The following is a 15,390-nucleotide window of genomic DNA, read 5'->3' as shown; positions in this document are numbered from 1 at the left end:
TGAACCCCAGGTAGGCCCCGGAGCTACTGTGGCAGCTTAATGGTTTGAAAACATTTTAGATTCTTTGAATATTTTGGACTCTCTGCTGTTGTAATCTGTGTTTAATTTGGAGATGAAAGTCTCTTTGTGACAATGATGTTTCCCCCTTAATCTGTCCTCTTGGGTGGCATCCTTCTGGCTTGCTGAAATATTTATTTCATTACGTTTTGTCCTTTAACTTACAGGAATAGTTCTAATATGCTTATTTCTTGTTTGATCAGTCCATCAGTGGTGGAAGAAGTATTCAGATCCCTTACTTAAGTAAAAGTACTAATACCACACTGCAGAATTACTCCACTACAAGTCAGAGTCCTGCATTCAAAACGTTCTCTAGTGAAAGTACAAAAGAATCAGCATCAAAATGTACTTAAAGTTTCAAAAGTAAGATATCTATATTCCAAATGTGGGTGTATTATTATTTTTGTTTTTATTATGCATTTATGTAAGCAACATTTTACTGTTGTTGGCTAATTTCACCTATTTAATATACATTTATGTGGTTATTGATCAGATTTTGTGAAATCTTGACCTGAAAAGTAACTAGTAGCTTAAAATGGCAGCTAAATGTAGTGGAGTAAAACTGCAATGTTAAATATACTTTGTAACATTCCACCAGTGCTGTCCACATACAAAGAGACAATGTGGGTGTTACCTGTTGTAACTAATATTGCATTCTTCTTTCTAAATCATGAACGTTATCTTGTTGTGACTGTGCGTAGACACTTCACAGATACAGGTACTGTAACTATCATCATTTTTTTTTATTGGTGTCTTTTGTGTTTAGTTCAATGTTCAGTGTCCAGCAAAGAACATTGGAAATAATTTCCTTTTATTTTTTTTCAATGCAACAAGCAATTTGTTGTATTTTAGCAGTATACTAAAAGCAGCAGGAAAGCAGAACCGAATACACTTTAATACCTGTTTATTTATCTGGTGTAATATTGTTATCCTCATGTTCAACAATGTTATCGCATATTGCATATTTTCCTCATATCGTGCAGCCTTATTTGAAAGCAGACATCACTCCCAGTTTATTCTGATCGAAAACTAAATCAAAGTTTGGGATCTTCTCTGGTGCTATTTGGTGACATCAGTGTTGTAAAAGTTGTTTTCATTTTCAAAAATGTTAAAATACCTCAAAGTCATGTGGTCAAAAGATTATAGATTGGGCCTTTGATTTAGGAGGAAAACACACTGTTTGAAATAACACTCTTTTTCTTTCTTTCATGCACTCTTTGCCAGTACACTATAACTTCATTATTTTCCTGACTTTTCTGTACTCTTTTCCCTCGTTCCTCGTCCCTCTATTGGTCTCTGCTGTTTTGACTATCTGAGGCTATACTTGAGTCTTTCATTGGTTTTGGGGGAATTCAATCATGGCTTAGTAATTGTTAACAGGCACCCATCAAAACCAACCCGACTTTGCCTTCTGCATTTTTCTACATCCTCTGTTTTAATTTTAGATTTATGGAGGGATAATTTCTATGGCAGCAGCATGTCCAAGCCCCCAAAGCCAGCTCGGTTGCTGTTTTTTTTTAGTGAGAGAAAGATGACTTTTGACCTAAAGTATTTGCCATCCATCTATCCATTTGCCCTTCATCCCATTCCTCTGGTGACCACACCCTTTTTCCCCGCTCTAAATGCAGCCATCGCAGTGCGTTCCAGTCTCCCTCTGCCATTCCTTCTAACCAGTCTTCCTTCCCTCTCTCATCCCCCAGCCCCACCGTGCCTCCTTACCCAGGGTGGGATAAGTGTGATTGGTTTTGTATGTACTCAATGTGCAGAGTTTGAGGGCGCTCAGATGGTAGTGATTGGGGTTGTTTTGTGAGACTATGTGGAGGGTAAGCATCTTAGCGTGCTGTAGAGCCAGGCCAAAGAAACCACACAGCTCCACCAACAGCGCTGCAGTGCTCCTCTGCCTGGGATTTTGTTTTTCATCCTTCACTTTTTGTTTTTTTACCCTCTTTTTTCTGACATACCGTGCCTCTTTCAATCTCTTTCTCTCTTCATCTTGTGTTGATATCCTTTTATCTGCAGTTTGAAAGGGATTTGTACTTTTTCAGTCTACTCTTAGTGGTGGGGTCGTTTCTGTTTTTCGGTTCGTTGGAGTTGTAAAAACAGATGCGTGCTGAAGATGTGAGGCCTTGGCTGTTTCTGTTGGATCACACTTTCCAACGTGTACCAGTGAATAAACCTTTTGTGGTCGAACAGAGAGGAGTATTTCGAGTTTGAATCAATCCCTAATTCAAAGTAACAGGTTTTTGGGCTTTATTTGCCAAACATTTAGTTTATAAATTGCAAGGCAGCTAAATGCTGTGTCTTATTTCTAAGAATACTGACATTGAACGTAAAATAATCTGCCTTTTAACCCTTCTTTTGCTTTTGAATTATCTCATTTATTATATTTGTCGAGAAAAAAAACACATCCTTCAGTTCTGAGAGCCACTCTTGTACCATTACGACTTACAGTACGAGTCTTTTCCTTCCCTTTGTTCCCTCATTACTTTTTTCACAGACGAGAATCAGCCGAGTTTATTAGTCTAGTTTCATCAGTGTATGATGAGGCCCCTTCTGAAAAATGCTTGTAAAACACCAAGGCCCTCTGTAACAAAGAATGTTCATTTCTGAAGTTGCTCATATGCTGTCCATACATTCTCACTTACTGGAACGCCTTTTCTCCGCTCATGTGGTTCAAATGATGTGACGCCAACAGAGTCATCCTATATTCCAGTAACTAATTAGCTTTGATGTTATGGATCTTGGGGTTTTGTGCAGATTGTATTAAAGCCTTGTCCACGGTTATAGATATACACATAAAAGTGCCAATAATCTGCTTCACATTCTGATGCCTGCTTGGCCTCCCACAGAAAGTGCTGTGTCAGCTTGCTACAGAAGAAGACGATGATGCAGCTCAGACATTAATGAAGCAACTGGGTGTACCACTTAAAGAGTACCATCTCAAAGTTCTTAGAAAGGTAAAATAAGCCCTTTATTTGCCTGCATCTTGCCTGCATACACGCTGTATGTAATTATAAAGATGTTTATGCAAGTTGTGCTCTTTCTTGTATTTCAGATGGTGGCACTGCTGCAGGAAAACATAGGAAAAGGTTGCGGCTCCTTGGGTGAAATAAATCAGAGGTACAGCATAGAAGAAACTAGGGCTGCAGCTAACGGTTCTATTCATGACTGTTTGAATCGCTCTTGATTTATTGATTGGTCTATGAAATGGATAGAAATAGTGGATAAAAATGATCATTACAGTTTTCCCAGACCCAATGGGATGTCTTTTGTCTGTATGACTCTGTACAGGTGTTCATGTGACAACATTCTGGTCACATCAGAGGCTTGTGTCCCTCTGGTCACTTGTCCCGAGGCTGCTCCTCTCATTGGTGCACTGCTGCAGCAGGCAGTGCCTTGTGTCAGGGCGGCACTAAGTGAAGACTTTCTGGATGCTCTGAGCTCAGCCTACTCCAGGTAGGAGAACACACAGCTGCTGAGTTTCACTATAAAATATGTTTATCAAGACGTTTTTCTATTTAGTTGTGCATATGTAAATTTTAGCTGTGATGTGATGTGATATAAATCATGTTTTTAGCTGTAATATTTCAGATGTGATGATTGTGTCATCCCATATGTTTTGGTTTGTTTTTCAGCCATTGCTTGTCATTGGAGGAGCAGGCAGTAGTCTCTCTGTGGTATCACAACCTGCCCAGCCTGGAGGAGGCCGTGCTCAGTCTGCTGGAGTCGGTTCTCACCAACACAGGGTCAACGCCACAGACGATAAAGCAGCAACTGGCACAGTCACTGTTGGTGGGTGAACTTTTGTTGAGGAGTTTGAGTAAAATCACAACTCAAAAAGGATAACGTCATGTACTACAATGATAGCTATGATCAGATTTGTCAAAAGTATGAGTTCTAGTTTAATCAACAGCTAAACACTGACTTAATACCCTGTTCGTTTAAGGCTGCACCTCACAATTATCTTTTATTATCAAATCATCTGCTGATTATCTACAGCCTTTAATGCCTATGAAATGTTAAAAAAAGAAAAGAAAAGGTGAAACTATGCCCCTAAAAGGTCAAGGCAGCATCTTCAAAATGCTTGTTTTATCTAAACAACAGCTCAAACCCTGAATATATTTTGTTTTCTGAGGTAAAACAGAAAACAAAAGTAAGTCTCAAAAACTAAGAAACCGGAATCTCTCATGTTTGACATTTGTGCTTGAGAAAAAAAAGGACTCAGTTTTAACATCAGGCCAGAAGTTTTATAATTGTAAATAAAAACAGAATGAATCTTTTCAGAACTCTTAGTGAAAGTTGAATATAAATCACAAAGGATTAACAAAATATCAGAATCGGCTTATTAGGGCCCGAGCAGGCAACGACCTGCGAGGTCCCTATTGTATTTCGAATGATTATTTATTTTTTTAGGGCCCGAGCAGGCAACGACCTGCGAGGTCCCTATTGTATTTCTAATGATTATTAGGGCCCGAGCAGGCAACGACCTGCGAGGTCCCTATTGTATTTCGAATGATTATTCTTTTTTTTCTTTTTATTATTCTTCTTCCCAAATGATCGCATATTTCACTGCCTGAACATACCCCAAAACTCATGAAACTTTAAATATAAGTCACACCTGGCGAAAAATTTTATAATCTATTGTCATCCTGAATTTTCACCACTAGGTGGCGCTATAATAAAGGAAAGTGCGTTTTGGCTAATAACTTCCACATACTTTATCGCACATTCAAAAAACTTATATCGACGCGTTCACTGAGTTGTGCTGAATCTCGTGATATAGGCCACTCCCATTTTCGCCTACCGTTTTTTTTCGTAAATGCGCGAAATGTCGCAAACCTACTTTTTCGAACTCCTCCTAGGCAATTTCATCATTTTGCACCAAACTTTGCACACAGCATCTATGGACCCTCATGACAAAAAGTTATTAAAAGAATTTTGATTACCCAAAGAATACTCAAGTTATTAAATAACAACTTCCTGCAGGTGGCGCTATTTTCAACACAAAAGACAAAGTGTTGCATATCTCCACATTGGTGTGTCTGAATGACATGAAACTCAGGTTACTACTTCCCCATGAGCCCCTGAGGCTCTCCGCAAAATTTTGGCCGATGACCACTAGGTGGCGCTCTTTAAATTGAAGTATTTTATATCTCCAAATCGGTTATTCGGATTAACACCAAACTTGGTATACTTATTGTCAATGCCCTCCTGAGGATAACCCTTGAAGGTTTTATTGATCGGCCCCTAGGTGGCGCTCTGGTGGCAGTTTAATTTAATAAGTGCCACTGTGCCCAGACCTTAAGACTTAAGGCAATGAAATTCATAGGGGTGGTGTAGACTGGCCCCTGTAACGCACAAACCCTGACGGCAGCATGCCCCGACACGCGTGTACTGCGAGGGCCCGTTCAGTACTGCGCGCAGTCCTAGTTCTTTTTATTATTTTTCTCGTACCCAAATGATCGCATATTTCACTGCCTGAACATACCCCAAAACTCATGAAACTTTAAATATAAGTCACACATGGTGAAAAATTTTATAATCTATTGTCATCCTGAATTTCCACCACTAGGTGGCGCTATAATAAAGGAAAGTGCGTTTTGGCTAATAACTCCCACATACTTTATCGCACATTCAAAAAACTTATATCCACGCGTTCACTGAGTTGTGCTGAATCTCGTGATATAAGCCACTCCCATTTTCGCCTCCCGTTTTTTTTCGCAAATTCGCGAAATGTCGCAAACCTACTTTTTCGAACTCCTCCTAGACAATTTCATCGTTTTGCACCAAACTTTGCACACAGCATCTATGGACCCTCATGACAAAAAGTTATTAAAAGAATTTTGATTACCCAAAGAATACTCCAGTTATTTAATAATAACTTCCTGCAGGTGGCGCTATTTTCAACACAAAACACGAAATGTTGCAAATCTCCTCATTGGTGTGTCTGAATGACATGAAACTCAGGTTACTACTTCCCCATGAGGCCCTGAGGCTTGCTGCAAAATTTTGGACGATTACCACTAGGTGGCGCTCCTTAAATTGAAGTATTTTATATCTCCAAATCCGTTGGTTGGATTAACACCAAACTTGGTATACTTATTGTCAATGCCCTCCTGAGGATAACCCTTGAAGGTTTTATTGATCGGCCCCTAGTTGGCGCTCTGGCGGCAGTTTATTTTAATAAGTGCCACTGTGCCCAGATCCATAAGACTTAAGGCAATGAAATTCATAGGGGTGGTATAGACTGGCCCCTGTAACGCACAAACCCCGACGGCAGCATGCCCCGACACGCGTGTACTGCGAGGGCCCGTTCAGTACTGCGCGCAGTCCTAGTTTTTTATTAGGGCCCGAGCAGGCAACGACCTGCGAGGTCCCTATTGTATTTCGAATGATTATTTATTAGGGCCCGAGCAGGCAACGACCTGCGAGGTCCCTATTGTATTTCGAATGATTATTTATTATTTTTTTTTTTATTAGGGCCCGAGCAGGCAACGACCTGCGAGGTCCCTATTGTATTTCGAATGATTATTCTTTTTATTTTTATTTTTCTCGTGACGAAATGATCGCATTTTTCACTGCCTGAACATACCCCAAAACTCATGAAACTTTAAATATAAGTCACACCTGGCGAAAAATTTTATAATCTATTGTCATTCTGAATTTCCACCACTAGGTGGCGCTATAATAAAGGAAAGTGCGTTTTTGCTAATAACTCCCACATACTTTATCGCACATTCAAAAAACTTATATCCACGCGTTCACTGAGTTGTGCTGAATCTCGTGATATAGGCCACGCCCATTTTCGCCTGGAGTTTTTTTTCGCAAATTCGCGAAATGTCGTAAACCTACTTTTTCGAACTCCTCCTAGGCAATTTCATCGTTTTGCACCAAACTTTGCACACAGCATCTATGGACCCTCATGACAAAAAGTTATTAAAAGAATTTTGATTACCCAAAGAATACTCAAGTTATTAAATAACAACTTCCTGCAGGTGGCGCTATTTTCAACACAAAACACGAAGTGTTGCATATCTCCACATTGGTGAGTCTGAATGACATGAAACTCAGGTTACTACTTCCCCATGAGCCCCTGAGGCTCGCCGCAAAATTTTGGCCGATGACCATTAGGTGGCGCTCTTTAAATTGAAGTATTTTATATCTCTACATCGGTTGGTCGGATTAACACTAAACTTGGTATACTTATTGTCAATGCCCTCCTGAGGATAACCCTTGAAGGTTTTATTGATCGGCCCCTAGGTGGCGCTCTGGCGGCAGTCTAATTTAATTTTTATTATTCTCGTGCCCAAATTATTGCATTTTTCAATGCCTGAACATACCCCAAAACTCATGAAACTTTAAATATAAGTCACACATGGTGAAAAATGTTATAATCTATTGTCAACATGAATTTCCAGCACTAGGTGGCGCTACAATAAAGGAAAGTGCGTTTAGGCTAATAACTCCCACATACTTTGTCGCACATTCAAAAAAATTACATCCACGCGTTCACTGAGTCGTGCTGAATCTCGTGATATAGGCCACGCCCATTTTCGCCTACCGTTTTTTTTCGCAAATTCACGAAATGTCATAAACCTACTTTTTCGAACTCCTCCTAGGCAATTTCATCGTTTTGCACCAAACTTTGCACACAGCATCTATGGACCCTCATAACAAAAAGTTATTAAAAGAATTTTGATTACCCAAAGAATACTCAAGTTATTAAATAACAACTTCCTGCAGGTGGCGCTATTTTCAACACAAAACACAAAGTGTTGCAAATCTCCACATTGGTGAGTCTGAATGACATGAAACTCAGGTTACTACTTCCCCATGAGCTCCTGAGGCTCTCTGCAAAATTTTGGGCGATGACCACTAGGTGGCGCTCTTTAAATTGAAGTATTTTATATCTCCATATCGGTTGGTCGGATTAACACCAAACTTGGTATACTTATTGTCAATGCCCATCTGAGGATAACCCTTGAAGATTTTATCGATCGGCCCCTAGGTGGCGCTCTGGCGGCAGTTTAATTTAATAAGTGCCACTGTGCCCAGACCATAAGACTTAAGGCAATGAAATTCATAGGGGTGGTATAGACTGGCCCCTGTAACGCACAAACCCTGACGGCAGCGTGCCCCGACACGCGTGTACTGCGAGGGCCCGTTCAGTACTGCGCGCAGTCCTAGTTATTATTATTAGGGCCCGAGCAGGCAACGACCTGCGAGGTCCCTATTGTATTTCGAATGATTATTCTTTTTATTAGGGACCGAGCACTAACGGTGCAAGGACCCTATTGTAATTGAAGGAATTATTATTATTCATCTCCCAAATGAATCGCCTTTTTGGGGGCCTTATCATATTCAAAAACTCACCATTTTTGGAATATAACTTGATGTCACGTGAAATTTACGTTTTCTAGTATTCGCGGGAATGGGCGTGGCAAAATGACTCACTAGCGCCCCCTAAATTTCACTACCTCACACAGGTTTGTCGTAAACACACGAAATTTGGTACATACGTGTATCATGACAAGACGCACCAAAAAGTCTCAAGAAGCCATACCCTAAAATGTACAGGAAGTCGGCCATCTTTGATCGAATATGGAATTTTCGCCATTTCCACGCCGCATACTTTAACGAACTCCTTCTACAGATTTAACCCCATTGACTTCAAACTTGGTCAGTACCATCACAACAACTTTGGGATCAAAAGTTGTATAAAGCTTTACCGACGGTCACACTATGTGGGCGTGGCATGGCGCCAAAATATGGCGTCTCGCCATGAAACACGAGATCGTTATAACTTCTCCATTCTTTGTCCCATCTGGTCCAAACTTCTCATGCTTCATCAGAGTCCAGCCCTTAACACTTCTAACGAACAATATTTCATAAAGCCCCGCCCCTTATGCTTTATCCACGCCCCCTTTTACAAAATGACCACGTTGCATACTTTGACGAACTCCTCCTACAGATTTCACCCGATTGACTTCAAACTTGGTCACTACCATCACAAGGCCTTTGGGATCGAAAGTTGTATAAATCTTTACCGACGGTCACACTATGTGGGCGGGGCATGGCGCCAAAATATGGCGTCTCGCCAGAACCCACGAGACTGTATAACTTGACCATACATTGTCCAATCTGTCCCAAATTTCACACAAGTGATTAGGGTCCAGCCCGGAACACACCCACATTTCAATATTGACACACAGTCATAGCGCCCCCCGCTGGCAACAGGAAGTAACAACTTTTATGCCTAGCCCCAGCAGTAGGTTTCACGTAGAGACACGAAATTTGGTACACACGTGCTTCATGTGGAGACGCACCAAAAAGCCTCTTGGACACATACCTCAAACCCAACAGGAAATCCGCCATCTTGGATTGCCTATCGCACTTGTCATCATTTTTGGCCATTTCCAGGTCGCATACTTTAACGAACTCCTCCTACAGATTTCACCCGATTGACTTCAAACTTGGTCAGTACCATCACAAGGCCTTTGGGATCAAAAGTTGTATAAATCTTTACCGATGGCCACACTGTGTGGGCGTGGCATGGCGGCAAAATATGGCGTCTCGCCATAACACACGAGACTGTATAACTTGACCATACATTGTCCAATCTGTCCCAAATTTCACACACGTGATTAGGGTCCAGCCCTGAACAAACCCACGTGTCAATATTGACCCACAGTCATAGCGCCCCCTGCTGGCTATAGGAAGTCACATGTTATGCACCAACCCCGAGCACAGTGGTAGGAGACATGAAATTTGGTACACATAAGGACTGAGCCAACAGCGCCGCGTCCGACGTGCCCTCCCCCGACGGCTCCACTTTGCGAGGGCCCGTTCAGTACTGCGCGCAGTCCTAGTTAGGGACCGAGCACTAATGGTGCGAGGACCCTATTGAAATTGGTCCGTTTATTATTATTATTTTTAGGGAAAGTAAATCGCTTATTTGAGGCCTTTATCATATTCAAAAACTCCCCATATTTGGAATATACATAAATCAGATTTGAAATGTACGTATTCTGGTATTCGCGGGAATGGACCTTGCAAAATGACTCACTAGCGCCCCCTCAAAATTTTCAAAACATCCTCACAATATAGGTTTTTTTCACGTAGACACACGAAAGTTGGTACATATGTGTATCATGGGAAGACGCACCAAAAAGCCTCAAGAACCCATACCCGAAAACGTACAGGAAGTCAGCCATCTTGGATTGAATATTGCACTTGTCATCGTTTTTCGCCATTTCCAGGTCGCATACTTTTACGAACTCCTCCTACAGATTTTATCCAATTGACTTCAAACTTGCTCAGTACCATCACAACGACTTTGGGATCAAAAGTTGTATAAAGCTTTACCGACGGTCACACTATGTGGGCGTGGCATGGCGGCAAAATATGGCGTCTCGCCATAAAACACGAGATTGTTATAACTTCTCCATTCTTTGTCCCATCTGGTCCAAACTTCTCATGCTTCATCAGAGTCCAGCCCTTAACACTTCTAAATAACAATATTTCATAAAGCCCCGCCCCTTATACTTAATCCACGCCCCCTTTCATAAAATGACCACGTTGCATACTTTAACAAACTCCTCCGACAGATTTCATCCGATTTACTCCAAACTTGGTCAGTACCATCACCAGGGCTTTGGGATCAAAAGTTGTATAAATCTTTACCGCCTGTCACACAATGTGGGCGTGGCATGGTGGCAAAATATGGCGTCTCGCCATAACACACCAGACAGTATAACTTGCCCGTACATTGTCCCATCTGTCCCAATTTTCTCACAGGTGATGAGGGTCCAGCCCTGAACACACCCACATGTAAATATTGACACACAGTCATAGCGCCCCCCGATGGCAACAGGAAGTAACAACTTTAACGCCTAGCCCCAGCAGTAGGTTTCACGTAGAGATACGAAATTTGGCACACACATGAATCATGGGAAGACGCACCAAAAAGCCTCAAGAACCCATACCCGAAAACGTACAGGAAGTCGGCCATCTTGGATTGAATATCGCACTTGTCATTGTTTTGGGCCATTTCCAGGTCACATACTTTAACGAACTCCTCCTACATATTTTATCCAATTGACTTCAAACTTGGTCAATACCATCACAAGGCCTTTGGGATCAAAAGTTGTATAAATCTTTACCGACAGTCACTCTATGTGGGCGTGGCATGGCGGCAAATTATGGCGTCTCGCCATCTTTCACGAGACTGTATAACTTGACCATACATTGTCCAATTTGTCTCAAATTTCATTATTATTATTTTTAGGGAAAGTAAATCGCTTATTTGAGGCCTTTATCATATTCAAAAACTCACCATATTTGGAATATACATAAATCAGATTTGAAATTTACGTATTCTGGTATTCGCGGGAATTGACCTTGCAAAATGACTCACTAGCGCCCCCTCAAAATTTTCAAAACATCCTCACAATATAGGTTTTTTTCACGTAGACACACGAAAGTTGGTACGTATGTGTATCATGGGAAGGCGCACCAAAAAGCCTCAAGAACCCATACCCGAAAACGTACAGGAAGTCGGCCATCTTGGATTGAATATCGCACTTGTCATCGTTTTTGGTCATTTCCAGGTCCCGTACTTTAACGAACTCCTCCTACAGATTTTATCCAATTGACTTCAAACTTGGTCAGTACCATCACAAGGCCTTTGGGATCAAAAGTTATTGAAAGCTTTATCGACGGTCACACTATGTGGGCGTGGCATGGCGGCAAAATATGGCGTCTCGCCATAAAACACGAGATTGTTATAACTTTCCCATTCTTTGTCCCATCTGCTACAAATTTCTCATGCTTCACCACAGTCCAGCCCTTAACACTTCTACATAACAATATTTCATAAAGCCCCGCCCCTTATGCTTTATCCACGCCCCCTTTTACAAAATGACCACTTTGCGTATTTTACATAACTCCTCCAACAGATTTCGTACCATTGACTTCAAACTTGGTCAGTACCAGTACAAGGCCTTTGGGATCAAAGGTTATTGAAAGCTTTACAGACGGTCACACTATGTGGGCGTGGCATGGCGGCAAAATATGGCGTCTCGCCATGAAACACGGGACTGTATAACTTCACCATACATTGTCTCATCTGGCCCAAAATTCTTACACGTGATAAGGGTCCACCTCTGAACACACCAACATGTCAATATTGACACACAGTCATAGCGCCCCCAGCTGGCAACAGGAAGTAACAACTTTAACGCCTAGCCCCAGCAGTAGGTTTCTCGTAGAGACACGAAATTTGGTACACACGTGCTTCATGTGGAGACGCACCAAAAAGCCTCTTGGACCCATACCTCAAACCCAACAGGAAGTCCGCCATCTTGGTTTGAATATCGCACATGTCATCGTTTTTGGCCATTTCCAGGTCGCATACTTTAACGAACTCCTCCTACAGATTTCATCCTATGGACTTCAAACTTGGTCAGTACCATCACAAGGCCTTTGGGATCAAAAGTTATTGAAAGCTTTACCGACGGTCACACTATGTGGGCGTGGCATGCCGCCAAAATATGCCATCTCGCCATAACACACGAGACTGCATAACTTGACCATACATTGTCCAATCTGTCCCAAATTTCACATACGTGATTGGGGTCCAGCCCGGGACACACCCACGGGTCAATAGTGACACACAGTCATAGCGCCCCCTGCTGGCTACAGGAAGTAACATGTTTTACACCTACCACAAGCACAGTTGTAGGAGACACACAATTTGGTATGCATAGGGACTGAGCCAACAGCGCTGCGTCCGATGTGCCCTCCCCTGACGGCGCCTCCCCCGACGGCTCCACTCTGCGAGGGCCCGTTCAGTACTGCGCGCAGTCCTAGTTATTATTATTCTTCTCCCAAATGAATTGCCTTTTTGGGGGCTTTATCATATTCAAAAACTCACCAAATTTGGAATATACATAAATCAGATTTGAAATTTACGTATTCTGGTATTCGCGGAAATGGACCTTGCAAAATGACTCACTAGCGCCCCCTTGAAATTTTCAAAACATCCTCACAATATAGGTTTTTTTCACGTAGACACACGAAATTTGGTACATACGTGTATCATGGGAAGACGCACCAAAAAGCCTCAAGAACCCATACTCGAAAACGTACAGGAAGTCGGCCATCTTGGATTGAATATTGCACTTGTCATCGTTTTTGGCCATTTCCAGGTCGCATACTTTTACGAACTCCTCCTACAGATTTTATCCAATTGACTTCAAACTTGGTCAGTACCATCACAAGGCCTTTGGGATCAAAAGTTGTATAAATCTTTACCGTCGGTCACACTATGTGGGCGTGGCATGGCGGCAAAATATGGCGTCTCGCCATAAAACACGAGATTGTTATAACTTCTCCATTCTTTGTCCCATTGTGTCCAAACTTCTCATGCTTCATCAGAGTCCAGTCCTTAACACTTCTCCATAACAATATTTCATAAAGCCCCGCCCCTTATGCTTTATCCCCGCCCCCTTTCATAAAATGACCACGTTGCATACTTTACATAACTCCTCAGACAGATTTCACCCCATGGACTTCAAACTTGGTCAGTACAATCACAAGGCCTTAGGGATCAAAAGTTGTATAAATCTTACCCGACGGTCACACTACGTGGGCGTGGCATGGCGGCAAAATATGGCGTCTCGCCATCTAACACCAGACTGCATAACTTGACCATACATTGTCCAATCCGTCCCAAATTTCACACACGTGATAAGGGTCCAGCCATAAACACATCCAAATGTCAATATTGACACACAGTCATAGCGCCCCCTGCAGGCAACAGCAAGTAACATGTTTTTCACCTAGCCCCAGCAGTAGGTTTCACGTAGAGACACGAAATTTGGCACACACATGAATCATGGGAAGACGCACCAAAAAGCCTCAAGAACCCATACCCGAAAACGTACAGGAAGTCGGCCATCTTGGATTGAATATCGCACTTGTCATTGTTTTGGGCCATTTCCAGGTCACATACTTTAACGAACTCCTCCTACATATTTTATCCAATTGACTTCAAACTTGGTCAATACCATCACAAGGCCTTTGGGATCAAAAGTTGTATAAATCTTTACCGACAGTCACTCTATGTGGGCGTGGCATGGCGGCAAATTATGGCGTCTCGCCATCTTTCACGAGACTGTATAACTTGACCATACATTGTCCAATTTGTCTCAAATTTCATTATTATTATTTTTAGGGAAAGTAAATCGCTTATTTGAGGCCTTTATCATATTCAAAAACTCACCATATTTGGAATATACATAAATCAGATTTGAAATTTACGTATTCTGGTATTCGCGGGAATTGACCTTGCAAAATGACTCACTAGCGCCCCCTCAAAATTTTCAAAACATCCTCACAATATAGGTTTTTTTCACGTAGACACACGAAAGTTGGTACGTATGTGTATCATGGGAAGGCGCACCAAAAAGCCTCAAGAACCCATACCCGAAAACGTACAGGAAGTCGGCCATCTTGGATTGAATATCGCACTTGTCATCGTTTTTGGTCATTTCCAGGTCCCGTACTTTAACGAACTCCTCCTACAGATTTTATCCAATTGACTTCAAACTTGGTCAGTACCATCACAAGGCCTTTGGGATCAAAAGTTATTGAAAGCTTTATCGACGGTCACACTATGTGGGCGTGGCATGGCGGCAAAATATGGCGTCTCGCCATAAAACACGAGATTGTTATAACTTTCCCATTCTTTGTCCCATCTGCTACAAATTTCTCATGCTTCACCACAGTCCAGCCCTTAACACTTCTACATAACAATATTTCATAAAGCCCCGCCCCTTATGCTTTATCCACGCCCCCTTTTACAAAATGACCACTTTGCGTATTTTACATAACTCCTCCAACAGATTTCGTACCATTGACTTCAAACTTGGTCAGTACCAGTACAAGGCCTTTGGGATCAAAGGTTATTGAAAGCTTTACAGACGGTCACACTATGTGGGCGTGGCATGGCGGCAAAATATGGCGTCTCGCCATGAAACACGGGACTGTATAACTTCACCATACATTGTCTCATCTGGCCCAAAATTCTTACACGTGATAAGGGTCCACCTCTGAACACACCAACATGTCAATATTGACACACAGTCATAGCGCCCCCAGCTGGCAACAGGAAGTAACAACTTTAACGCCTAGCCCCAGCAGTAGGTTTCTCGTAGAGACACGAAATTTGGTACACACGTGCTTCATGTGGAGACGCACCAAAAAGCCTCTTGGACCCATACCTCAAACCCAACAGGAAGTCCGCCATCTTGGTTTGAATATCGCACATGT

General features: G+C 42.1%; 1 protein-coding gene across 1 annotated transcript in view; it reads left to right on the top strand.

The window, feature by feature from the left end:
* The window catches only part of fancc (FA complementation group C), a 90,145-nt gene that overhangs the window by 11,583 nt on the left and 63,172 nt on the right, over positions 1–15,390 (top strand). Inside the window, exons 5-8 of the mRNA XM_059336502.1 lie at positions 2,907–3,014; positions 3,113–3,177; positions 3,349–3,513; positions 3,693–3,849. Of these exons, the coding sequence (XP_059192485.1) occupies positions 2,907–3,014; positions 3,113–3,177; positions 3,349–3,513; positions 3,693–3,849 (495 nt within the window). The remainder of the gene's footprint in view (positions 1–2,906; positions 3,015–3,112; positions 3,178–3,348; positions 3,514–3,692; positions 3,850–15,390) is intronic.

This window comes from Centropristis striata, chromosome 7 (assembly GCF_030273125.1).
Source record: "Centropristis striata isolate RG_2023a ecotype Rhode Island chromosome 7, C.striata_1.0, whole genome shotgun sequence".
NCBI classification, from domain to species: domain Eukaryota; kingdom Metazoa; phylum Chordata; class Actinopteri; order Perciformes; family Serranidae; genus Centropristis; species Centropristis striata.
The sequence above is the reverse complement of the archived record's forward strand: the minus strand, read 5'-3'. Positions and strand labels throughout refer to the sequence as shown.